General features: G+C 41.2%; 1 protein-coding gene across 2 annotated transcripts in view; it reads left to right on the forward strand.

Annotated features, from left to right (window-relative positions):
- Positions 1-10,439: 10,439 nt before the first annotated feature.
- Positions 10,440-27,299, forward strand: part of CSMD1 (CUB and Sushi multiple domains 1) — a 1,056,650-nt gene continuing 1,039,790 nt past the window's right edge. For both annotated transcript variants that reach the window (XM_039715657.1, XM_039715658.1), the window contains exon 1: positions 10,440-10,801. In XM_039715657.1, coding sequence (XP_039571591.1) covers positions 10,735-10,801 — 67 coding nt within the window. In that variant the 5' untranslated portion in view covers positions 10,440-10,734. The remainder of the gene's footprint in view (positions 10,802-27,299) is intronic.

A 27,299-nucleotide genomic window follows, 5' to 3' on the forward strand; every position in this document is an offset into this window, starting at 1 on the left:
TCTTTAGTGACAATGCATTCTGCTGTAGCTACTTTTTGGGAGTAGCAGCGAGGAAGTGGAAGCTGCCCTTTCAAGGCTGGGATAGGAGCCCTGTAGCTTCTTTTTGGTGATGGATAAGAGAGAGGATCAGAGCATGTGAGCTGTGTGGTGCTGCATCCAAACCTACAGTGTTGTGCCTCTGGAAAAAGCTGGCCAGTGGCACTGAGCCAGGGGGTGTTCAACCTACCACAAACACCTGTAAGAAAAGGACTACACTTGTAATAAACAGAATTTTCCTTAAAAAGATGAATCTTGTGATTAAAGATGGAAATCCCTCCTAGAGCCTGATTCTCACAGACACCTATGCCAAGCAACTGCAAGAATATATAATCAACATATCCTCTTACATGTCTGAATAATTCTCAACATTAATGCAGGCTTTGTGAGTGCTTTGAGGCACAAATAGAGCCCACAGTGAGCAGAGGTCCACTGATATTTCCTTTTCAGTTTTACAAAGTTTGTTCTTCAAAGAAGTCTCTTTTTAATAGTCAGAGAAAAAGAGAGATTGTTGTAGGGTTTTTTGTTGGTTTATCCATTACAATTTGACCACCAACTGCTGTGGGAGAACATTTCAAAAGCAGAAATAGGCAGCTAGATGCTGAACACCAAAGGGAGTTTGGCTCCCAACTCCCTTGTGCCTTTGAAAGTCTGACCCAGAAGTTTTAAGTACAACAAACCAACTCAGTGCTGCCTCTATATTACATGTTCTTGTTTTCACTGCAGACCTTAAGCAAATCACTTATTTCACAAAAGAACACAACATTTTCTTGTTTTGAAATAAATTTCATCTTAAAGCCAATGGAATAAATGACAATGACTGACAGACTCTTTGTGTACAAGCAAAATGAAAAAGAGACCAGGAATTGCTCTCCTCCTGTGCTGGGGATCATACCTTACCCCCCGCCTCCGAAAGTCTTTTTTCTGCTGTGGAAAGCACAGCAGTCCAGCTGAGATGACAAAGTACATGCTCTCACTTTGGATGGATAACTAGGGATAGTCACTCACAGTCACTCACTCCCTTAACAAGAGGACCAAGGCCATCCACACAATGTTAGCAAATAATTCCTCCTGTACCTTTACAGCAAACACAGAACATACTCACAGATCATGATCAGACACTATCTGGATTCTTTCTGTCTCTCATCTAGGGTCCTAAAATTGGGCAAAATGGGTCTTAATCTCTACATGTCTCCATTGATACACAGGAGCAAAACCCCTGAATGTCAGGACCTGGAACAATGTGAATGCCTCCTGCACATACTATGAACTAGGAATACACTAACACCTTTATCACCTACTTCTGAATATTCTAAATGAAAATAAGGTAATAATAAATGATTGAGAACCAAGGTCCCATGGGAAAAAAAAGATCACACCACATCACTTCATTAAGGTCTTTTGAAACTGAAAGACGTATTTCCAACAAACTCTAAATTGACAATATTCCATTAGTTTTTCAATTACTTTTTCAGTAACTGCCTATAATAAAGTGATCCATTTCAATCTTATGGACCTAAGAATCACTATGATATGGCAGCTCCCTCCCAGACACTAATGTATTTCACACTGGCATTGTCATGAGAATCTGTGGGGTTTTTTAGAGGATCAAATGAATTTTGATCTATTTCCCAAAATCTTAGAAGAACTTGTGCTTCCTTTTTCAGAAGACTCATGTTCCCATGAGGAAGCATGGACCACAGATAACAACAGAATTTCTAGTTCTTGATTTTTTCTAACAGTCACCAAAAATATTAAAAAAATTATAAACTGATCAATTACTTAGTAATTTCCTTGAAAAATATTTGAAGACATGAAATTATTGCATGCTTAGAATAAATGCTGGTAGAAATCCTTGTTCTGATCTTCTTTCATTACATTTCACTACCATATTATGAAAGGCTGAAAAGACAAATTTTTAAGGCAATGCCAGGTAAACATGACTTGTGGACTTGTGTGTACTGCAAAGAACTGATGATAACTAATGTAATCAGAAATCTGCCCATGTGAAAAAATGACAGTGATGCTATCTTGAATTCAATCAGAACTCATATGGTTTTTTTCAGATCTGCAGTCTGGGAGTTAAGCTCCCTAGAAACAGAGACATAGAGACTTTATACAGGAAAAGGGAAAGGTGAATCTGAGAAGCAGATTATTTCTATTCTATCTTAGTGTGTAGAAGTCCTGCAAACAGACTAGGTTACTGATGTTCTCAAGAAGAAAAGCCCCTCTTGTGCATCTTTTTTAGACAGAGAGGAACTTTAATTTAGAAGTTAGGAAAGGAAAGGCAATGACAACTTATAAAGTAGATGAACTGTAAAGGACTAAGTAGGGAGGATAGATCATCACTGCCTGGAACTCTGTTTTAGAACAGCTGGCTAAAATGATGTTTAAGAAGGGAATGAGATGACAAAGAACAAAAAATTAATTCGGTAAAAAAGGTTAGACCTCTGTAAGTTTCATGCATGAAGGGTAGAATATGGTTCTGCCTTCTCTCCAAATGAAAAAAAATAATGAGTGGTTAAAGCAAGCAGGAAGATACTTAATCTCATTATTTATGAATATCATTATACCTCTCTTCAGAAGGGCATTTTGCCAGCTTTACTTAAGCAGCAGTTAGGCTCTTTCTCAAAACCCCATCTTTGAATGGTATTAGCAAAGCCAATCACTGTCCAGTGTCAGGCCATCCAATATTTGGGAAGAAAATTGAGGTTATGCTGAGGGGTCAATGCTAGCAATGTTTGCATTTCAAAGATTTAGATGGTCCCCATCTAGCTTGGTCAATATGTAAGTGGAGAAATGAGAGTACATGATAATTTCCTAATGACTCTATTCTGTTGATGGGTCTCTTAGATTTTTCCTATGAAGGCAGACATTATTGATAAAGGGCTACAGCAGGAAGAGCATCTCAAATTCTTCTTTTACAGGGGCAAAATTTTACCAGGTTATTCTTGTCCCATACTTATACATAGCAACTGTGAGTAATGCTGCATTGTAACTAAAACTTCAATGCAATCAATACTTTGATTTTATAATTCCTTCCCACTCAGCCAAAATCCTAGATTTATTACTCATGCAGGACACAATCCTGTCACCACTGAAGTCAGTGGAAAGTCTGCCATTTAGCTCAGGTTAGCAAAGTTTTGATGGATAGTTGCAGTAAGCATTCATGTATACTCTGATATTCTGCAGTAACTGTAAGGCTGTTTGCCTTTGGAAAAAAAAGGGTCATCAACCTCTTCCCCACCCCCCCCTCCATCAATGAAAAGTTAGTGTATCTGCATATGCACACCCCCAATGCAGCCACACCATGAGATTGAAGTAGGATTTAGAAGCAGATTAACACATAAAAAGCACTTAAGGAAACAGTTTGGAGACATTTAAGCAATTTTAACCCTGACATTGTCACAAGGTTGCTTAAACCAGACTATCAAATTATTTTTCAGTAAATACAGGGAGATAACTAGCTGTGAAATCTGGCAAGCACCTGAACACACTGTCTCCCTCTGCAGGCTTGTACAGACCACTCACTGTAAGGAACTCCTACATTAGAAGATCCCTCAAGTGTAGATGTACAGATAAAGTGATTGAGGTACATAGGTGAAACTGAAAAAAATATTTTGAGGTGTGGCAGAAGAAATTTCTGCAACATCTATTGGGAAAATAAATATGAATGTGGATTTCACAAGATTATTTGTATCCCAGATGTTCTATTGGGACTGTCACAGTTACTACTTTCCAGCTTAGCATATGCAGTGAACTGCAGCAACAGTTTCCTGATAAAAAAAAAATCACAGAAATCCTCTCAGGACCCTTCTCTTATGAGTGGGTGAAGCATACCCAAAAGTTCAGTTAGCATAAGCCATACAAACTCATTTCTTGGAACATCTGCCAAAGTGAATATATCTCTAGAGATTAAGTCACTTCAGTCAAGGACTCTTTGAGTCTAAGTGTTATTTGTTGATAGTGATTATTTTTAAAGCACGGATGATTGCACACTTGGTTATATGTGCATTCTCCCCATTTTCCTCTCATGCCTGTTAACACTTCTTGTGAAGACTCTGCTATTAAAAGGTAGGCAAAACATTCAATGTCATGATAGAAGGACTGATTCTATCTTTGAAATCTCTTTCATCTGGCAACCTGGCAGAATTTAAGTTCAACCAAGCAGTCTCAAGGTATGACAAAAAAAGAGATGCAAGACACTTGACTAACTGCTCCTGCTGACATGTTTGATTTTTTATCTCAGTAATTTTTATTCTCTATTTATGAAGCTTCCACTACCACAATAGTGGTCTAAACCCCAATTAGGAGCAGAATCTAATAAGGAATAAAAACATCAAGTACCCTAGCCAGAAGAGGTGCTTATAACAATATTTAAACACCTACATAAGATTAACCTTGCTTTAGCTTTACAGTTCTTTATTTCCTCCTTAAACCATTAACTCTTTATCTTTTTTTTTCTGACTATGGATTCAAAAGTTTCTTCTGTGTTTGCCTTGTTTTACTTCTTTAGCTGCTTCAATGCCTCAATTTCACCCAACAACCTGACTTCGTTCTTGATCAGTATCATAATTCTCACAATTTTTCTCATAGCCTGTACTCTTCTTATCCTCTTTTCTCTCTTCTGACAACTTACCCCTCTACTTGTGGATTAATCTTTGCCATGTTAGAAACAATATGATTTTACCTACATTTCCTTCTATTTCACTTTCAGCTCTCAGCTATCAGCTCATTCTTTATGGAAGGAGAATGAGAACACAGGAAGAATATTAGAGCTACTGTAACACTCTTAGGAATCCCTTTGGAACAACTTATTTTCTCTGATTTAATCTTGCGCTTCTTCAGGCCGCTATGAAACTATTGCTTCCTCAATCTACCAGAACTAAAGTTTAGGAAGACACCATTTTTGCCCACTTTGACCTAAAACAAAACTCTTCTTAGAATAGTGTATGTTCACATCTTTATCAATTTCCACTTCACCTGATTGCTAAGGTAGTATATTTGAGAACATACTTCTCATCCACTCTTCAAGTTACTGTGTGGGTTTTCTGTCCTTGTTTTCCTTCTCTCTTCTCTCTACACCTTGTTTCTCATCAGCAAATACAAATTCGACTACCATCTGTTTGCTAATGACTCACAGATATACTAGTCTACTCCAGACTAATCTCCTTATGTCCAAACTGAAATCTCAGCTTGCCTCTCTGACATATCCTCATGTAGATGTAACCATCCTTTCCTATGCATCATGAATCAAACGGAAAGCCTATCCTTTCCTACACACTAAACCTTTCTTTCTCAGACAGTTAGCTCAAAATATGAGCCAAGGACATAACTTAAGTCTTCCTCCTAACACACAAGAAGATCTTTATTTTCTAGCAACTGGGTTGCAAAACTAAATGAGATGTAAGACCTAGCATAAGGAAACCTCACCAAGAGAACTAGGTTAAAGCATAATTATTCAAAATTTAAAAAATGGTATAGAATAACCATGGTAGCTCAAGTTAGCAGCAGTTCACTAGATGTTAAACCAAATCCTTTCTTAATAAGTCAATGTGAGCTCATAATTAAGACGCTGCATAGCTGTAAATCAGAGCTCCATGGTCACTCAGGTAGACAGCTCAAGGGAGTGACTAGATTCTGTACACTTGGGTATGGAGCCCTCCCGACAGGAATGACCAAAGTCTCCTCACAACCAAACATCTATCCTCTCTCAACCAAAGCAGGATCTTTCCAGCTCTGACAAAGTAGTGTTGCCCTTCCCACATCCAACAAGATTTTTTTCAAAAAAAGAGATTGTTTTCTGAGCTATTTGTGGCCTCCCTTCTCTTCTTCTTCAATATCTCTCCCCTTTGATAGAAGTTACAACTTTTCATTCTCAAAGCCTGCTGACAGTGTCACATTTTACTCACTGTCAAGATACTGACTTGTCTGTTTAGACCATTACCCTAGCTACTGTTACCCACGTTATTGGCCTTGCATAGTCATACATTATGCTTTGCAGGATCTTCCTAAGCTTAACAAGAAAACAAAAAATCTTTTTTCTTTGAACTACTACAACAAAGTTCCCTTTTCCCCTGTTAACCCTCCAAAGCTAAAATGTTTAAACCTCTGATAAACAGTTCCTCAGTGGAATAATGATATTGTCTCCTACAGGCATCCTGAAGGCTAAAAAGCTAAAATGTTTAAACCTCTGATAAACAGTTCCTCAGTGGAATAATAATCTTGATGTTGTCTCCTACAGGCATCCTGAAGGCTACAATCTAGAAATTTCACCTTCCCTTAAAGGCAGAAATGTCTTTCAGCAGTCTCATCTTCCTAACATTAATTATTAATGTCACCTTGAGGACAGATGGGATCAGCGTAGGTTCTTTGAAAAGATGGGATCAGCGTAGGTTCTTTTGAGCATGCCCCTGAGGAGCTAAGTAATGCTTGACAGAACTTTAAAACAGGCAACTTACATTTTCCCAATGTAATATTTTTGCCAATTCTTCCCCCTAAACTAAGCATTCCACAGGGGAATACAATGTAGTGGAGCAGGAGCAGGCCACCCAGGGGCCCTCTTGAGCAACACTATCATGACATCCTGTTTGCTGACCAATATTCCCTGGAAGTATCCTGCCTGACAGACTGCAAACACCTTTTCTCTGTTTTCTCCCTCTTTCCCCATCTTAGAAGGTTATTGATACTTGCATTTATTGGCCTCTGCTGGTAGTACAGAAAACAATGATGTGGTTGTAGCTGATATTGCAGATGTCATTGTTATTGTCAGTCTAACAAGAGATTCTAATTTTGACACAATATTACCACAAAGAGACAGCAGAGTCCAATCTAAACCCAAGAAACAAATTTTTTGACTGTAGACAGACTGTGGGTGGCATGGACTCCTTTTATCTTTATGGTATAACAAATTTGGGTTAGGAACATATGTACATATAAATATTTTTTTCATTGTTCCAGCCTAGAAGACTGTTGTGACTAAAGAAGTCATTAAACGTTTCAACAGAGTTCTTGAAAAGAGAATGTGTTAAGTGAGAGTATTTGGAACTCTGGTCTCTGTTTTTGCTCACAACTAAAGAGCTTATGTGACAAAAAACCATTTGGATGAAGTTGCTCATGGAGAACACTGTTCTGCTTTCTGACTTCCTCACACTAAATCTCTGTTTTGCTGAAGACTATCTCCTTATAGATTTTTTTCCCAGTATAATATTTTGAAATTTTTAGCTTTCACATTTTGAACTTCACAATAATCTTCTGGCAGAAAGCTACAGACTTCTGTGCCCAGTGGCAAATACATATTGTAGCTATGGGTTCCTACAAACATCCCTTTTTAATAAGTATGTGGTATATTTCCAAATATGCTCTGAATCAGTAGTTTTTCTTGGATAGGTGCAAATTTTCTTGCACCTTACAGAAAGATGTTTCTTCCCCATAAAATGACAACATGGAAATATGGATTCAATATTATTAACATAACAAGCTGAAAAAATTAAAAGAAAAGAGGAAATCTAACCTTTCAGACCTGTTTTATATGGCAAACAGAGGAACAAAAGGACAAGCTCTCAACTGAAAATAAATCCTTGTCAAGTTACTTTTAAATCACCCTGATTAGTACAAATAGTCTTGACATATACACTCCCCATACTGTCTATAGGGAATAGAAAGAAATATTGCCTCTGTTCAAACTCATAAATTTGTGGATTTTATGGTAGTACATTAGGTACTTAATATATAACAGAGAGATTACAGTCATTAGGTGAGACCATATTCTGTAATTACCATGTTTAGGTACTGCAGTTCCACACTGAACTCAAGTCAGGTTGGTGGAGGCTCCTCCTGGAATGCCATGCTTCAGTTCCAAGTAATCTTCTGGCTTTTTCTTGGCTTTGGGAAAAAAAAAAATTATATATATATATATATACACCACACAGGGTTTGTAAAAGTCACTGTGAGAGCTACTTGAGTCTGTTGAGAGGCTGAAATCTTGAAATCTTTTCGGGGTGTGGGTGTGTGCTATCTTGTTTATCTCACTAAGGCACTGTCTCAGGCTAATGGTAACATGCCAAAGGCTGACAACATTTATGCATTATGGTTTACTGTCACAGGATGTAAGAAAGGAGAGAAGGCATCTTTTGCAGTCATACTGATCCTGGTGCTTAGTTATTTTATCTTACCTAGGTGCTATGAAGGGAAGAAATTAACACTTGTATAGCTCAAAAGAGAAGAAATTGGGTCCCAAAAGCTCAATGAGGCCCCAAAAATCCTCAGAAGAACAGAAGGCCTTGGATACAGTAAATCTATGCTGTGTGAGTCAAGACCAAGAATGCACATTTTATATCATACTGGAGCTTTGGCAAAATCTGCCATGAGTAGGATTAAACAGCAACTTCTCAGGGGTGCTTACTGAAACAGCACAGCAAGAAATGATACCATCATTACTGCTTTCAACTATATGCAGGCAGCTATAAATGGTGTTTGTTTATGATTTTTCAATTATCCCAACTTAACAGACAATACACCAAAACAAAACAAAAAATTATTGGGCCAGATGCAATGCAAACAATTGCTCATTTAAAAAATCTGAGCTTCAGACTTCTGGATGACAGAAAGTAAGTCTCTGCTTAGGTTTAGTGCCCATTTCCATCTTTCTCACAATCTTTAGCAAACTCCCCCCCAGTCCTCTGACAAGGATAAGTGGAGGCGCCTGAGCAGCTCTGACTGGGGAATTCTGCACAGCAGCTTGGCTACATGATGTCTGGTACTAACAAGTATTAGCACTATTTTACTTTCACGAATGGAAAAAAATGAGTCCCGAAGGTGTTCTTAAAATATGGATGAATGAATAAAACCAGATCCCTTCTGTGGACGTGTTTGGAGGGCAGTGGGTTCGGGAGCTGTCGGGAAGGCAGCGAAGGGGCTGCAGGCCTGGCCCGGCAGGGAGGGAGCACTTACCACGAGATGGCAGCAATGCCACGTCTGGCTCGGCATCCTGCCTGGCTCGACTTTTTTCATTTATTTTTTTTTTTCCTTGAGTGAGAACCACAACGTTTTTACATAAATACAAGCTTATTACAAAGTCAGCCTACCTCGTTCAGTGCCCATTCACCACCTTCATGCAACTTACAACGAGAAAACAACTTTGCATATTTCCCCACAAAAGAAAACTCATCTTAAGTGAATAATTACAACCTTGAAACTACCTTTCCAAAAGGGCTTGGGTTTCTGTCTTTCCTTCCTATGAGCCTTTGCCGTTTAATTACAGATATAGGTAAGCATTAATTATGGAGTCAGGTCCAGCATGCAGTGATGGTGACAATTCATACTGGATTGAAAGTCAGGGTTGGGCATGTTTTTGCCATCCATTTAAAGGTAGGCCTGGCACAGAAACCCTTGCTGGGATCATGGAGCATAGGGACCTGTGACATGACAACCTTGGGTTACTATTTCCTTTCTCTTGGGCTCAAGGAACCAACCCTGCCTGCTCCAGACTGCTGGTGGGGAAGCCTTTGGAGCATACTGCCATGTCATATTTTGATTGGCTTTTCTTTACTTTTGGAAAGGATTGTTAATGGCAGAAATTCCTCTTGGCAACAAGAGCTCTCGAGAATGGCAACATAAAGACAAAGCAGTGTTCTGCAAGGAGATATTGGCTCGTCTCCTTTCTCTCAGGAACAACAGCTTGTTCTGATGAACAACTTAGAAGGAACGAGCAGGGCACATTTTGGACCTGAAAGCCTTCCCCTCTCAAGAGCGGGGACAAAAGCAGAGGGTAATTTCACCTAGGATGAAGGACCCCAGCACCCGCACCTCTCGCACCCCGCTTGTGGCTGGCAGAGGCGAACCGCAGGCAGAGCTGGGGGACAGGACACCGGGGAATCGCAGCAGAATCCTCCCGGGCAGGTGCAGCCCTGCAGCCACTACCCTTCTCCGCGCCGGGGGACACCGGGCCCGGGGAAAGCCATCGCTCCCCTGGGGCCCTTCGGCGGCCGGCAGCAGCCGCCCGGGGCCGCGGCCGGGGCGGGGGGCGAGGCCGCGGCCGGCCCGGGAGGCCGTGCGGGGCCGTCCGGCGGCGCGGAGAGGCTGCGGGCGCGGCGAGCGCCGGCCCCTTCCCCTCTCCGTGGGAAGCGATGGTTGAGTCCGGCGGCGGCGGCTGCTCGTGTGGCTGGCAGCCGCTCCGCTGCGCTGCCTGCGCTACTCTCGCCGCGATCCCTCCCTCCCTCTTCTCTCCTTCTCCTCCTCCTCCTCCTCCCTCTCCTCCTCCTCTTCCTCGCACTCTCCGCATCCCTCTCCTGCCGCCGCCGCTGCCCGGCTCTCCCCGCCGGCGGCCGTGCATGCCTCGCCGCCCGCGGCCCCGGGCGTGCCTCCCCTCCCTCCCTCGGTGCCCTCCCTCCCCTGGGCGGGCGGCGGGCCGGCGGCGCCGGGGCTCCGCGGGCGCTGAGCAGCGCAGCCCCGCCGCGGCGCGGGACTGATGCTGTCTGTGAGCAGAGCGGAGCGAGCCGCCCGCGCAGTCCTGCAGGAGGCGCCGGGCGCTGCGCGGCGCTCGGGACCCGGACCGCTCCTCTCCGCCTCTCCTCGCCCTGTGGTGGTTATTTGGCGCTGTCCTTAGCCCCGCTGCCGCTCGGAGGACACGGTCGCAGCCGAGAAGAGCCGCCGGGGGTTTTGTGTGAGAGAGTGTGTGTGTGTGGAATAACTGCAGACATGACTGCGTGGAGGAAATTCAAGTCTCTGCTGGTTCTCTGCGCGGGGCTCCTCACTGCAGCTCAGGGTAAGATTCGGGTTTCTTGCATTGCATTCGTGTAGGCTGTGGTTACGGCACTCATAACCCCTCAGCTAAATCTCTGCCGCTCGGTTGAGCTCTCTCCCTCGCTTCGTTTCTGCGCCGGCAAACAGCAGGCTCCTCCAGCCCGGTCTCCCTTCTCCCTGCCTCCCACCTCCCGCCGGTGTTCCCCTAGGGCTCTGCTCTCGGCCGGTCACTTCCCCCGGGAGAAACCAGCCCCCTGGAGTTGGGCAGCAGCCGCTGCGACGCCGCGAGCGGAGCCGTGCGCATCCAGCCGCCTGGGCAGTGCCGGAGTTTGGGAACACTTCGCTCTCCCCGCACGCACGAACGGCACTCGCTGCCGTGTGAGGGACAATCCCCGGGCTGGCAAGTTTGGATCTCCCCTCCTCCCGCCTCCCCGGCTTTTGCCGTGCTCGAGGGGGAGCGCGGAGTGGGTGGTCGCGGAGAGCCGCCTCCGCCTGCTTTCAGCCGGCTCCGCTCCCCGCAAGTTGCGCGGAGGCGGGGATGCGGCGCCGGGGACACCTCCGCCAGCTGCCTGCCCGTGCCTGAGGGAAAAGGACTCCTCTGTGCTGGGTGTGCGGTGGAGAGAGTCTCCCATCCTCAGCTGGGCTTCTCCTTAAAATCAATGGGGGAGGGTGGAGAAACGAGGGGTGACGGTGGAGAATTTGGTTACACAACTTCAGTGCTGGCCTCAGCCCCATTACTTGCCTCATCGCTGGAGACAACAACTTCCCCATTATTCACTTCGCCTCTCATTAGCCCTGCGCTTTTTCATGCTGGGAGAGATGCGAGTCTGTGCCTGTGAGAGAGAGGGAGGGAGTGAGGCAGCTCGCAGCTGAGCACCTGTCCCCGATACAGCCTCTGTCATCTCCCACCTCGCTCCCGGTTGCTCTGCCTGCCTCCGGGATGACGGTTCCCCTTGCGGTTTGTACTGTCTGAGTCTCCCTTAACCCTTCCAAGGCGCTTTACATCGTTCCCACCATTTTATTTTTCTCGCTGCTCTTTTCGGTGCGGGGGCGGCTGAAGAGGGGGGAGCAGGGATACCGCGGCCCCCGGGTTGGCGGGCGAGGCTGGAACCTTCCCCGTCCTGCGGGTGCCCACGGCCGGGTTCCCTCGCCCCCTGGGTGGCACGGCAGGGTGCCTTCCCTCCGATAACCTCCGGCCGTGGTCTGCAGGAAGAGGCGGTAGAAGGCCAGCCCGGGCGGCCGGGAACCGGGCAGGAGCTTTGCCCGGTCCGGAGGAGCGGCTGTGGCTCCACACCAGCCCGATGGCATCCCTCCTCTGCCCGGATCCTGCCGCTGCCGCGGTCCACCGGGCAACGCCACCCGGCTGCCTCTGTGGGAAGGAGCGGGGCGAGGAAGGCGCACGGCTCTCCTGGGCTGTGAATCCGCGGCTCCTGGGGATGGGGCTGTGCCCGGCAGCACACACAGCCCGGGGCGGGCGGGGGCTCCTCGGCGTGGCCGCCCTACCCAAAGTTCCAGCATCCCCACCCCCAGGTGCCTCCTTCCCCGCTCGCCGCCCGCGCACGCCCCGGCGCTGCCCCGGGCACGGCCCGGCCCGGCCCGGCCCGGCGGGAGCTGCGGTCGCTGGCGGAGCCGCTCCGAGAGCCGCGCTCGGGGCCGCACCGCGGGACGAGGGGCAGCTGCTGCCGCGGCCGCGCCGCTCCCGGGGCGGGCCGACACCCGCGACTCATTTGTTAAATACACTGTAGCCGGTTATGTCGTTTGACATTTAACTGTTTTCTTTTCATGGCTGACAGCACATATGAAAAGCTGGAGGCTGGATCATGGTTATTCAGCGACGATCCGACGTGTTTTGCTTACATACAAAGGCTTTGCCAGGAACGCTTGGGCACTGCCTCTGATGCTGCTCTGCAGAATGTAATTATACCTGCTTAATGTGAAGCAGCAACACACCCACTTAAAGGCTAAAGACTGACTTAATATTGAAGTCAAACAACAGGTTGAAGGGGAACCATCGGGGACAGCTGACATAATTCCTTCCCATTTACCTTCACAGGCAATTGAGCACAGGTATCTATATTTAGTCAAATGTAATCCTGAGGCTGAAATTACGTTAAAGCTTTAGAGAGTGAAAAAACTCCTTCCTTAGTAACACAAAGACCCAAGGTTTCAGAAGCACACGAAATAATTTTAATTATTAGATTCTCAGAACTCTGTTTTACCAACCCCTTGCTATCAAATAATTTGGTCACTGTAAAAGGAAATCACCCAGGTTTTGCTTGGTTTGGGGATTTTATAAGTAAAAGAGAAACAAGTGCTGAATTTCTGGAGGTGTTGCCACAGGCGTTCCCATATCTTTCAGTAAAATGACAGGTGGGTTGCTTTCCACATTGTTCCTCGTTATGAAATGAAATGGAAACCCTTTGTTGCTGTGGAATTTTCTGTAACTTTTCTTAAGGAACAAGGAAGGATGAAAATGAACATTCATCATCGTTCACTGTGGTAGACTTGAGGTGCAGTTCTACACATTTCTTTGGACTGATTTATTCTGATTGATGGACCTGAGTGTTTTGGAAAACATTTGGGGAATTCTTCCCTGTTCATTGTTCATTCTTCCCTTTCAACATCAAGGGAAATTAGTCTGGAGTAATTTAAAGGAACCGCTTTCCCAGAAGCTACCCTATCATAGCAATTACGCTTCAACAAGACAGACGGCACCGTGTTCAGCTATGCATGTTAAGATGGGCTTGTTTATAGAGCCATTTGCTAATTCTGATATGTTACAGTGTAACAAAAGCAAACATAAAAAACCCTATTGATTTTCTTGAAAGACAAAACACGTCAGTGTAATTTTTGTAAAAATTCATAGTGGTATAGAACAAATAGTAGATTTAGACTCAATTCAGACTAAAATTCAAGAAAAAAAGAGTAAAAGACATTTCTGCTGTGACATAAGATCTGTGGACAACCTATATTCAGTAGAACATATATTCAGTAGAAATGCATACTGCTTAATACCTGGAGTTGTTCCAGTACATGTTTTCAAGTTAATTTCCTGGACGTGTTTAGATAACCAAATACAGCACCTTCATTGCCACCTAATTGCCTCAAACTAAATGTACATAACTAGGCTTATGCACAGAGGTATCGTTCAGATTAATGGAAATTAATCTGAACAAAGGGAAAAATTTCTGTTCTCAAATTAGATGCAGACAGTAAAAGGACTCTCACATCTACAGCTCAGGATTTTGTTTTTAAAAAATAAATAAATAAACCTCAAAACATTTTATGTACCTTCTGTTTCCTGCTATCACTTTGTCAAAATAATTGCTATAACTACATCACACAAAGTTACCACTCTGTTTAAGGCCTACTCCTGTTGGACTAAGAGTGTTTGTCTCTTTTAAATAATCTTTTTTTTTCTCCAAAGTAGTGCTTTTCAAACTGTGAGCCTGGTCTCTCTAGAGAGGCTCCATTCTCTTCCAGAGAAGACTAAAGCAATTCTGGAGAAAATGAGCTGAAAAAAATGAATTTTTAAAAGAACATCAGTGCAAGGCATTGAACACCCAGCTGTAAAACCAAGTATTTGATGGATGTTTTCTCCATCCCCCAGCTCAATGAGGAATTTGCTATAGAAAGACATAGTAGAGAATATCCAGCTCTGACTATGTAATATTTTAAAGTAAAAATGCATTTACTTTTTGGTAAGATCTGTATCTGCACTATTTTTGCATTGAGATATGTATATGATGCCCTTAACTATGTATAGGAATAGGAAACTTGGTCAACTTGAATGTAATATAGTGGAGAGCAGATCAATGCCACAAAGATTCCTCAAACACTCATTTTAGTCTCTTGAACCCATAGTTCAGGTTTGAATTCCCACTGTCAACCAGCAAAGATTTTTCAGTTTCTCTGGTGTGTGTGTGTCTGTGAAAAAGGGTACTGTTGTGAGGAACTGAAGATGCTTTACAGGCATGAAGACATAGGCACAAATGGAACTCCAGGATGTATTGAAATCTGTGAGGCCACTTCAGCATCTTCTCTGATTTGTACAGATAGTCATTCTGCAAATTGTCTATACTGCAAATCTGTCTGTTTTACTGATTCTCACTCTTGTGTGTCCCTTCATACAGACATGTATGATTTTGATCAGACAATGATCAAAATCATACACGTCTGTATGATATTTTTGTTTGGGAAGGGCAGTTGTCATTTTTCCCCTTGCAGACTGCTTTGTCTATATAAACACTTCATCTTGCTTTTATTCATGGTGTGGTATTAGTATTACATTATGCATTGATACCGACAACTTTTTAAGAAGATATCTATAGCACTTATGCCTCCACAGCATTTACACTAATAAAAACTCTTGTTCAAACAAATTAGGAACAATCTGAAACGAAATATTTTCAGTTATGCATTCAAGATTTACCATGCTCTATAGAAAGGCTGAAAAGCCTCAGGGACCACTGTTTTCAACTTTTTCAAGATGTAATCTGTACACCATCACATTAAACTCCTTCTTGTAACCTTTCCTTGGAGAAGTGTCTGCTTGATAGTGTCACAGTATAAAACCTCCAGTGGATTTAAAGATAAAGTGTAATTTCATCGTGCTCAAATCTGTATTGAGCCATGGTGTTTCTCTTTGGCCATGATGACATTACTCTGCTGGCAAACACCTTTCCGTGTGAGCACACACTGTAGCGCAGTGCCGGGCTGCCTGCAGCCGGCAGGGGAGGCAGTGTGGGAAGGGGAGCTGCAGGTTTAACTCTACAATCCACTGAAGCAGTAGCCTAAGTGTGAGACCTGATCTCTGATAAAACTCCATTGTACAAGTGGATTCACAGAGTCACAGTCACAGTCACAGAATACGAATCTGGCCTCTGATTCTCCATATGGCTGCAAAATTAGCCATATTAGACTGAGATAAATTGGATGTTCTTCCAGTTTTTGCAGTGAGCAAAGAATAAGAATCATATGGAAATTCTCCTAGTGTGTATGAATCACTTTCTTTCACTTAGAAGTTTTACTTTTCTACGTCAGCTCTAATTTCCCTTAAACAATTTTTTATCAACCACAAACTTTTGAAATAGGGGAAAAATGGCATTAATGCCTGAGGAAAGCTGTGAGATATTTCTTTGTCCTGACACATCTTTGTTCTGGCTGGATGAAAGACTTCACTCCACTATATGACATTTCCATTGCATTTAAGAAAATCTACACTGTATTTGTTACAAGCATTTCTCAGAGGAATAACTACTTACCCAAATAACTTAGATTATTGTTAGTGTTATATTGACACCAAAGGCAACCTATATCTGTTGTCTCCATTTAGTAACTGAAAGGTAAATGCAGGCATGCATCCACTCTTTCAAGACTAATGCATCTTACTTCTAAACACAAGTCATACTTTGTCAGAGACAAGAAATTTTTCTGCACTTCTTTCTCAGAGACAAGAACTTTTTCTGCACTTCTTTCTCATATGGAAAAAAAAAAAAGAAAAGAAAGTGATGGTAGTTTCTTGCCATTTTTACCTGGAGGGCAGTTTCATTTAAAGGACAAATCACGATTTAATCACTCTTGCATTGCTGAGGATTAACCAGAACTCATGATTAATCTGAATATCGTTAATTATCTGCTTTAGCAGAAACAAAAAAAACCCAAAAACAAAACAAACAAAAAAAAAATCACAAATTCTAGGAATTATAATAATGCTTTAATTTACGTCATAAAATTAATCACAGTTTCTTACAGCTTTTTAATTATTTAATTATGCATTTTAATGATACATTCGTGCATATTGTGAAATAGTGATTTGACTTCTTTCAAGTAAATGTCTTGTCTCATCCCTGTCTAGTAAAAGGTAACTTCAGGCAGTTCTGAGAGCCCAATTTTACTGCATTGGAAACTGAAATTTGTATTGATTTCTGAAATAGCTCAATTGGCAACTTTTGAACAGATTGCTACTCCAAATTATCCAGACAAAGTAGATATTGCAGCTGAATGGTGGACTCAGACCCTGTTTAATTTGAGCTCTTGTGGAGAACTTCTGACAATGTTTGCACCCATGAATGACTTCAAAAAAGGAAAACTAGGTGAATCACAGCAACAGTCCTATATATTAATATATTTATTTATATGTGGAAGCAATTTGTTTTTAAACAGCATCTCTGGTATCGGTGAGCATCTGACCTCTACCTTCATTCTTTTTCTCTATTTTTTTTTCCTTTAAAGACATTAAGAAGAATACACAGTGAAACCTAGTATCATTTTAGTCTCTGGATGTTTTATATCTGTCTTACAGTATCCTATGGATACTGAAGTACAGAATCATGCTCTGTATTCATGTCTTTGTTGTACAGTGGCTTTCCAAAACAAACATTTGCAGCACTGCAGCTGACACAGACCTGAAAAAGTTACAATGAGTACAACTTTTTATGCAGTGTTTGTTTTGCAAATATGGCTGGCATTTAAAAATTACATTTTGCAGTACTTGCTTTGTGCCTTGTGTTCAATGGAAGGCAATGTTTGGGGTTTTTTTAATGCAATTTTGCCAAACATAAAGTTTTTCTTATTTTTTTATTTCTTCTTTCTTGTCTGATAGTTTTCCTTGCTTGTTTTTGTTTTTATTTTTCTTTTTCTTTTTTCCTTTTTTTTTGTTTGTTTGTTTGTTTGGGTTTTTTTTTTTTTGGTTTTGGTTTTTTTTTTTTGCTAGAGAATTATTTCTAAACCTATGTTTGAGGGTTTTTTAAAAATGTTCTTATAATTCTGATATTTGCAGCAAACCTTTGACATTTGTCACAAAGTAAATCTGGGTCTAGGAATATTTTTTTCCTCTCACCCATCCTATGAGTTGCAGATCAAATTGTAGCCACAATACAATATTGCATAAATCATTATTTACTTCCTTTGACCTTCATTACTTGCCATATTGTGTTCACACATAAACTCCAATAGAACATAGATATTCAAACTTGTATTTACTTACACTGGTGCTGAAACACAAGCAATTTACAGTACTCTGGGAACAAAAGTGCAGCCAGCCTTGCCCTGTACTTCAAAGTTGGGTATAAACAGATTGGGGACCAAAACAAGATTGTTTTCTTTTTTAAATAGTGGCCCAGCTGTAGCTTGGATTTAAAGTGTCCTCACTGTGCTTGCAATGCTGGCTGCTAAAATAGATGGGTTAGCTTGGCTTGCTGTGCAGAGTGTATCCAGAATACACGCCTGAGATCTTGGGCTTGGCTTTGGGCATTGTGCTTGAGCTTGCCTTGTGAGAGTGCCTTGGGGTTCAGCCTCAAGTCATGGTGCATGCCACACACACCATGGAACCTTGGCACCCACAGCCCCAGTACTGTGGGTACTGCTGCTGTACAACACAGATGGAGCTGAAGGAACAGGGAGGTCACTTGGTCAAGAAGCAGCTGATGTTAGGAAGCAAGTGGCTAGATATTGCAGAAATATACATGAGCTTACAGAACCTGCCTTGCCCTGAACCTAGCAAAAATGCAGGTGACTGTGAGAACTGTAAAAAATGGAAAGAAAGAATGATGTTTACACAGCAGTGAAATGTCTGAAAAATCCATTTTGATAAAATTAAAACCAGCAAAATTTAACTTATTTTTAGACTAATTTTGCATGCTTCTGGCTGTGAAACAAATGGTCATGACAAATCACACTGTTCTCACTAATGTTTGTGGGATATCAATGCAGAAGCTGACTGCATTCAAGTGACTAAGTGCACTATTTTAGTTTTGCCCCAGCAGCCAGATTCTCTATTGGTATCCTGCTGATGTTTCTTATAATACATAGATTGTGTCATACCAAGCATTTTTTTGAGGGGGAGGGGGAAACATCTTATAATTCACTTTCAGAACCTCAGTTCAATCAAACAACTGCTAATATCACAGTCAGTGACCCTCTGCATTTGCAGATATCTCTCAAGAAATTAAATTGATTTTCTTTATCTTAGCATGTAAATATCCTCAGCACACATTTTGACCCATTGTTTGCAGTGACTCTTACACTGAAGAATGTAGTGTTAATAGATCTTATGAAGTCAACAGTGGCAGCAGTACCCATTTTGATCTTTAGCTGTACTCAATTATTTCTGTTTAGCTTTCCTGTGAAATCTATTGTGAAATTTAATTAACATAAATGAAAATACAGAAATCTTCCATTTTTTTTTCCCTGGTACATAATGTAGTTAACATCAAAGTAGTTGTAGGGGAAAAAAGCATTCTGCTATGCAGAAGTAGGTAAATTAGACATAGACTCTGGTCATCAGTTAAGTAGTTTGGATTGCTTTATATCAGATTTTAACTAGTTAGGACCTGATCTAAAGGTTGGGGAACTCACAGAATTTAAAAAGTCTCATTAACCTTAAAAGGCTTTTAATCTTGCCCTTGTTATAGCCATATATCACACAGACAACTTGCATTAAAATGAGGATGCTAGAAAAAAATCTAATAACATTAAAGAAAATTCAAACTCAGTTTGTTATGAAATTGACCACAGAAATGTTGTTTAGAATCATAAAATGATTTGGGTTGGAAAGAACCTTACACATCGTTCTAACTCCCCTGCCAAAGGCAGGGACACCTTCCACTAGACCACGTTGCTTAAAACACCATTTAACCTGACTTTGAACACTTTAGGGATGGAATATCCACAGCTTCTCTGGGCAACCTGTTGTAGTGCCTGACCATCCTCACAGTCAAGAGTTTCATCATAATGTCTAATCTCAACCCACCATCCTTCAGTTTGAAACCTTTCCCCCTTGTCCTGTCACTACATGCTTTTGTGGAAAGTCCCTCACTGACTTGCTTGTGGGCCCTCTTCAGGTACTGGAAGGTGCTCTAAAGTCTTCCTGGAGAGTTTTCTTCTTCACACTGAACATCCCCAGCTCTCCCAGCCTGTCTTTGTAGGAGAGGTGCTCCAGCCCTCTGACCATCCCCATGGCCTTCTCTGGACTTGCTCCGACAGGTTTATTACTGTGTCAGAGGCCCAGAGCTGGACACAGTGCTCCAGGTGAGGTCTCATGAGAGGGAGTAGAGGGGCAGAAGCATCTCCCTCAACCTGCTGGTGCCATTTCTTTCAATGCAGCTCAGGATATATTTGGCTTTTTGGGCTGCAAGCGCACATTCCTGCGTCTTTTGAACTTCTCATCCACCAACACCCCAAGTCCTTCTCCTCAGGGCTGCTCTCAATCAATTCTCTTTGCAGCCTGTGGTTCTGCTTGGGATTGTTTCAGCTCCTGTGCCGGACCTTACAGATTAAATTTCATGAGGTTTGCACAGGCCCACCTCTCAAACCTGTCCTGGTTGGATGTTGTCATTTCTGTCCAGCATGTAGTCTGCCCTGCAACTTGCTATTGTATGCTTAAAGATAAATGATGACTCAAATTTTTTTGACCTATCTGAAGTGTATCTCACTCCACTGGCTTTTGCTGGTTATATAATTTATTTGGTTCTGAGGAAAGATTAACCTTTAATTGCTTTCTTTAGCAACATTTAGTAAACAGGCTGATAGCATGGAGATGATCTATGCAAACAGCAAAGAAGGATTTCTTCAACCCATGTTGCCATGACAATTTAGATTTTTCTTGTCAACTCCTGAGAAGCTTCAAAGTAATTTCTTTAAAGCAATGAATCAGGGGATATTTTGGAAATTGAAGTTGCTCTCTTTTTAAATTTAGTATCATTTAACACAGTAAGGGGCCTGACTCAAAAGATTGTAATATCTACAAACAAGAACTATTGCAAAAAATATAACATCATGTAACTCTCTTTGTGGATCTCTGGTAGTTTACATCAGCAGTGAAGCTGACTTCAGATGCTTTTTCAAGTGACTTAATTTTTTTTATTAACTATATGATAATAATAAATAGTTATCATAAAAATAAGAATGGATAATGCATAGTGGAGAGCCCAGTTTATAGATGTCATTTTTATCCTCATGACAGTATTTTATCTTGTAGGTATTTTGAGGTAATTGGATTGCAGAAGGATTAGAGAACAAAGATGGACTAAACATTTTTTTTTATAGTTACAATTATAACATTAGTTCAATGAATGGGAAATAAAATCAAAAGGCTGTTGTCTGCATATTTAAATTGCTATCCCAGATAAGTTCCCTGTACAATGTTATTAGTAATCAAACTGAACTTCCCTCTTGTTATTTGTTTTAATTGAAATAGACTGTTTTGAAAAAGAACTAAAAGTAGTCCAAACTAATTTAATTTAATTTAATTCCTAAGAAATAAATTACTGGCTTAATGAGGTATTTCTTAGGTTGCTGTTAGCACTGATGAAAACATGGTAAATGGAAAGAAGATAATGTGAAATGCTGTTTCTGCTGGGAAAATACATTTCTCTGTATAGAAGACAAGAAAAGTAGCTCAGTAATGGTTTTCTTTTTAAAATGTTCCTGGCAGATGATGGTCACTGTGTTGGTGTAGTTTGTTTACAGCTTTGCAATAGATTTGAGATGAGTCATATCACATTAGAAGGAAAATTGAGAAGTTGTTTTGTCAAAGTGAATTCTGTTTTCCTTTTTTGTCATATATACTCAAATTACTAGCTCTCTTTAAACAGAGACACCTAATTGATTTTTATAAGCGTTTATTCTTGTTACATCTATAAATCTGAGTTCCTGCTGTTAGAAATGGTAAATGCAGATATATCCTTTCTATACATGGAATAAGGTGACTGAGCTGGAGTCTTCTGTCAGTTCACCTCATGCATCTCCATTACACTATTTTGTTTTCATGCTAATTTGAACCACAGTAATTTCAACATCTAAAGCATGGTCTGTTTTTCTCAAGCCTTTCTATCCTCTTGCCTTCAGAATGAGAGCTGACTGAATAAGGACTATAGGATGGATTCTCAAGATTTCTCTTTTATAGAGATTTTTATTTCCATCTTAATTCCTTACTGAATTTCTAAGTCCACTTTACCAGTAATGCATCTCAGTTTATCCACAGAGTTAGGAAAAATGATACTTATCAGAATATTTGGTAAAGAAACAAAGGGATGGAGTGTGGATGGAGTACTTATGATACAAAAGATGTTAGGCATTCAGAAGGAAAAGCAACCTTCTTTTTCAAAAATATTTGATGGAAGAGAAGATCCATTTGTTGAATAATAGAACATGGCCATACTGAACAATAAAATGTGTCTGAGCTCAAGCTTTGGCGCTAAGTTAAGGATGCTGAGAAGAGGGCAGAAGGTACTATTTGCAGTCAAGAGCCTAGATTGTAGTGCCAAATACCTGCAGTTACCATTGCCATAAGAGAAAATTGCAGATCTCAGCACTTTTGAACATAAAGAAATTTGTGCTCTACTTAACTGTTACACTTGAGAATCTTCAGAGACTGAATTCAATAGAGTGCTGTAAAGGGAATGAATAGACAATCATATTAAGCATTTACTACTGTTATCTCCTAGGTAGTATCTGAATTAAGCAGTTTCCAAATCTATCAGCATTGTGTTATTGTTTTAGGAAGAAGAATTCCTCAAGGGAAGTTGAAATATTTCTTTAAAGCCACTTGACTCTAAGTAATTCTGTGTATTGAAACAACAACAACAACACAAAAAACCCAACCAAACAAAAACCCTCCAAACGAATGAACAACCAACCTGGATCTGATGTAGCCTGGAACAAAAGATTTGTGATTACAAAGCAAACAAAAATCAGAATTTGGAGTGAAGTCAACTCAAACATTACTCTCCTTACTACATAATGGAGACTGTAGTCCATGGCCAGAACTAAAGACAATCAGTTCTACCTTCACTTATATTTCCTTTATGAGTATTCATAATTTTTACATTTATCCTCCATTGATGGTAACTAAGTACAGTTCCTCGTGGCTCCATTTTCCTTTCTAAAAACAGGCTGTTTGTAAGTGGTGGGCAGGCTTCATGGAAGAAAAGTATCTGTCCAGTTTTACCACTGTGAAATATGTACTAAACTTCTTTTGATATTGTGCATCACTCTGCTGACCATACTTGCAGAATGGATATATTTGTATAAATATTTTGAATGTGCTTTGTCACTACAGTGGTTTTGTGTGGCCAGGTTTTGGTAGCTGGGATGCTACAGGGGTGGCTTCTGTGAGAAGTTTCTAGAAGCTTCTCCCAGTAGATCCAATGCTAGCTGGTTCCAAGAGGGACCCACTGCTGGCCAAAGCTGGGCCCACCAGCAACAGTGGTAGAACCTCTGAGAGGACATAGTTATGCAATGGCAACTACAGCTGGGAGAGAGCAGTGAGAATGTGAGAGAGGAACAGCTGCAGACATCCAAATCACTGAAGAAGGAAGGGCAGGAAGTGCTCCAGGTGCCACAGATTTCCCTGCACTATGTGTGGTGTAGACTGTGGTGTAGCATCTGTGTCCCTGCAGCCCACGGAGGTACAGGAGGGAGCATGGAGGAGCGGGTAGATGCCTGAAGCAGACTGTGACCCTGTTGGAAGCCCATGCTGGAGCAGGCTCCTGGAAGAATCTGTGGACCCAAGGAAAGAGTAGCCCACACTGGAGCAGGCTTGCTGGCAGGACTTTTGATCCCACACGGGACCCACGCTGAAGCAGCCCGTTCCTTAAGGACTGCACCCTGTGGAAGGGATCCAGGCTGGAGCAGTTTGTTAAGAAGTGCAGCTCATAGGAAGGACTCATATTGGAGACATTTATGGAGGACTGTTGCCTGTGGGATGGATCACATGGGAGCAGGGGAAGAGTGTGAATCCTCCTCCTGAGCAGGAAGGAACAGCAAAGACTAATCTCTGATGAACTGACTGTAATCCCTATTCCCTGTCCACCTGCATCATTACAGGGAGGATGTAGAGAAAACATCAGGGTGTCTTTGTGCCCTAAGAGAAGAGAGGAGTTGGAGGAAGGTATTTTAAGAATTGGGTTTATTTCTCATTATCCTACTGTGATTTGATTGTTAATAAATTAAACTCATTTCCCTGAATGGGGTCTGTTTTGCCCATTACAGTAACTGGAGAGTGATCTCGGTGTGTCCTTATCTCGATCCATGAACCTTTCATTATATTTTCTCTTCTGTGTGCAAATGAGAATGGGAGTGATAGAGAAGCTTTGGTGGGAGCCCCCTTCCAGCCAGTGCCAACCTGGTGCAGTCACATAAACACTGGTACTTGCAGGTACAGGTAAACCAGAAGCATTTATGCACTGTCTCAACAGTAGTCTGCAGCTCAGATCTACTGAGTTATGCTGCTGTTGTCTTAGGTGTTGTCCAAAATGTGCACAAGAATCAGGTTCTCTGAGGGTAAAAACTCAATTAAAAAAAGAAACCACTCTTTGATTCTAGAAGGATAATGCACTGCCCAATGTAAAAAAATGAGTCGTCGTGCTGACAGACTGTGTCAGGTGAAAGATAAGCGTTCAGCATAGAGAGACAATGTAAATCATTCTTATATTTCATTGACATATTCTTCAATAGTGCCACTGGAGAAGATAAGATATTAAAAAAAAAAGCTACATATGAAAAAATTCGACAGCATTTAATGGGATTTTCAGTCAGGACTATTCTACTTTTTAAAATCAATACGTACTCTTTTCATTTGCCATCTTCCACTCATTTTTTTCTATGATATTTTGTCTGTTATTACATTCTTGAAATCCATTAGGCAGTGATTTATTAATTTGCTTTATTGAACATCTCAGAGTATGAGACCCATGACGCAAAGGATTATATGGACATAGAAAGATGAAATGGACAATGTGGACAATATTGTGACAGGAAATTCAAGTCTAGGTAATGTTATTTCTTGTATGACAGCTATTAAACAAAACCCCTTATCTTCTGAAACTTAGGCCACAGTAGCTTCATGCTGCCCTATATTTTACAGATAACAGCTCAGATTAGTTCCCTTGTAACCATCAATCATTACTCAGGGGTGTTTTTCTGATTTCCATTTCTGGCATTTATTTTACTGGTGAGCAGTGCATAATCCACTTCCCTTTTTGCCACCAGTAACACACAAATGCTGATGTAGTCCTACTAAGTAGAAATGGTAGTATGTCTCAAAACTTGAAGCATCTGCTGGTAATAGTCCTCAGTGGAAGTTCTGGTGCCACTGCTGTAAAGGTCTGATGTGGTCTCAAGTAATGACTGATGCTCTCATGGGCACAGTAGTTCAGCTGCTAGGCTGGTACAGGCTTTATGCTGACATGCTGAAAACCACAGTTTTTATCCTGTAGGACTGGCAGGTCTGGCACTATCAGTTTTGCATAATTAAACACTATTTCTTCTTCCCTTACTGTTTCTTTAAAATTTTCCTTTTGAAGAGCTTATCTTTCTTGTTCCAGTCACTCTATTATTTCCTCTTTTGCTGAAGGAGTATAAGATATCTTTTTTATTATTCCCCAACATGGTTGCTTAACATTCTCAAGGAAGAAAATTCCCAGGGTCTAGTCTGTGGTGACTCCTGCACTGGGGGCAACCAGTACAAAGGTTGAAGATGGGCACGGGGCACTTTTAAGACCTGAAGAATTAAGTCAGGGAAATAAAATGTGCCCAGATTTTGTGTACATCTTATGAATTTGGCTAAGTTTCTGTCTCCATGTATTTAAAAATGTAAAAAGTGTCACATCAAATCAGACCAAAATAACTTCTCTCTGACAATGGCCATTAGCAAATGCATAGAAAAAAATTGCGAGAAGCAAGATATAGACAGACTTATATTTCAGCAGCCTCTGGCCAGTTTAGAGAACTCTTAGCCAGAGGTTGCATCTATGTTCAACATCCATCAACAAATTTAACCTTCATGAATCTGTTCTTGAACCTATTCATAATTCAGACTACCACACTATTTTCTGACAATCTGTTTCACAATTTAATTCCTGCTGTGTGGAAAAACACTGCATTTTGCTTGTTTTGAAGCTTCTACCTACTCATTTCACTTCCAGCTCTTCAGAAATACTTCACCCAGCATAGAACTTTGCATCTGATAGATAGGCAGGATTTATGTGAATCTGTAAATTGCATTTCAATTTTTTTCCCATGAAAGTAATTTTTTTCTCATGTAAATGCAAAATATCCATATGGATATTTAGAATACTTACCTTCAGTTAATACTAATGCATGATTCCCCAGTGCACTTCTCATAATTTTCAATGACTATGATTTGTATTCAGTGCTGCTGATGCACTTAAAAGAATAATGGTCTGTATTTCATTACAAACAAACCCCTCCCTTTATCCCCCACCCCTATTACCTCATTTTTATTCCCATAATAATATTTTATTGTTTTCTTTTCAATAAATAGTAAAGACTTTACCTGGTGACCATCTGGATGACAGCAGTGTTAAACATTTTGCCCTATGAGAGATTTCTGGAGGGACAACAGAGAAAATATTTGGAAAATTAGGTCCTGGTGGGAAACGAATGCATCTAACCAGGTGCTTAGTGATCTAAGCACCTCTCCCACTGATGTTGACCTCCATGGAGTGTGTTTAGTACCTCAATGATATTATAAGGTGCTTCCTCTTCCATTCCTCTTCCACGTATGCTGTTTCCCCTCTGTGATCCAGTGTTTCACTTGTCACAAGTCATATCTTGACGGTGTTTTCTTTCCTGGCATGATAAGGAAAAATCATGGGGAAAACTGGTGTGACAAAGCTGATTGGTGGGATCTGATGAAGGATTGGGCTTCTGTGAAGATTAGGGAAAGGCTGCCAGAATTTCTGGTAAAAAAGGTTTAAAAAGAAGTCCATTATACTGCAAATGCTGAAACCACTTCAGCCTTATAAATCAATCAATATACCCCCTCTCAAGACCCAGATCTAAATCAAATTGCAAAAAAAAAAAAAAAAAAAAAAGATTCTGTGAGTTCAAATCCATAGGTTTCCTGTTTCACTTCCATGTTAAAAAATCTGTTGGTGTCTGAAAAAGTATTGTTTCTCTTGTTGCCTAAGACAGCAGCCTTCCTACATGCATTTAAGATGGCTCTAGAGGATGTACAGTTTCTGACTTTCCCTTTTATTCTACCTCTCAGGATTGTCAGTGGAAAAACCTAACATTATAAAAACAAAACAAAGTGATGCAAAATAAATACTCAGCAAAAGCACAACTGACCACTGGGAACAAGAAAGAGTTAGATAGAAGAAACAAGACTGTCTTTAATGCTAGCAAGTCTTCCATAACTGTTCTTTCTCCTTCATTGTGAAAAACTCTGTTTCATTTCCATACAGGAGAAATTGCTGAATATTTCTGACATGGTCTATTCAAGAAAGGAAGGCATTAATAACTTTTTTCCTGTGCAAACAAAACTATTGTTTATCTTTTGAAAAGGGGCAAGAACACAGACTAGTGTGCACAGTGTAGTATATGTACCTGAAAATGTCAGAAAATAAAAACCTGGTAATTATTCTAATACAATATAATGAAATGTATAAATTGAATAATTAGATCTGAGATGTGCTGAACTCTTGAGTTCCTATTTTATTTCATGAATGTTGTGGGCACTCTGTGGTAGATAAATACACAGAAGAATTTAGGCA

This window comes from Passer montanus, unplaced genomic scaffold (genome assembly GCF_014805655.1).
Source record: "Passer montanus isolate IOZ18808 unplaced genomic scaffold, ASM1480565v1 scaffold34, whole genome shotgun sequence".
Taxonomy (NCBI): Eukaryota; Metazoa; Chordata; class Aves; order Passeriformes; family Passeridae; genus Passer; species Passer montanus.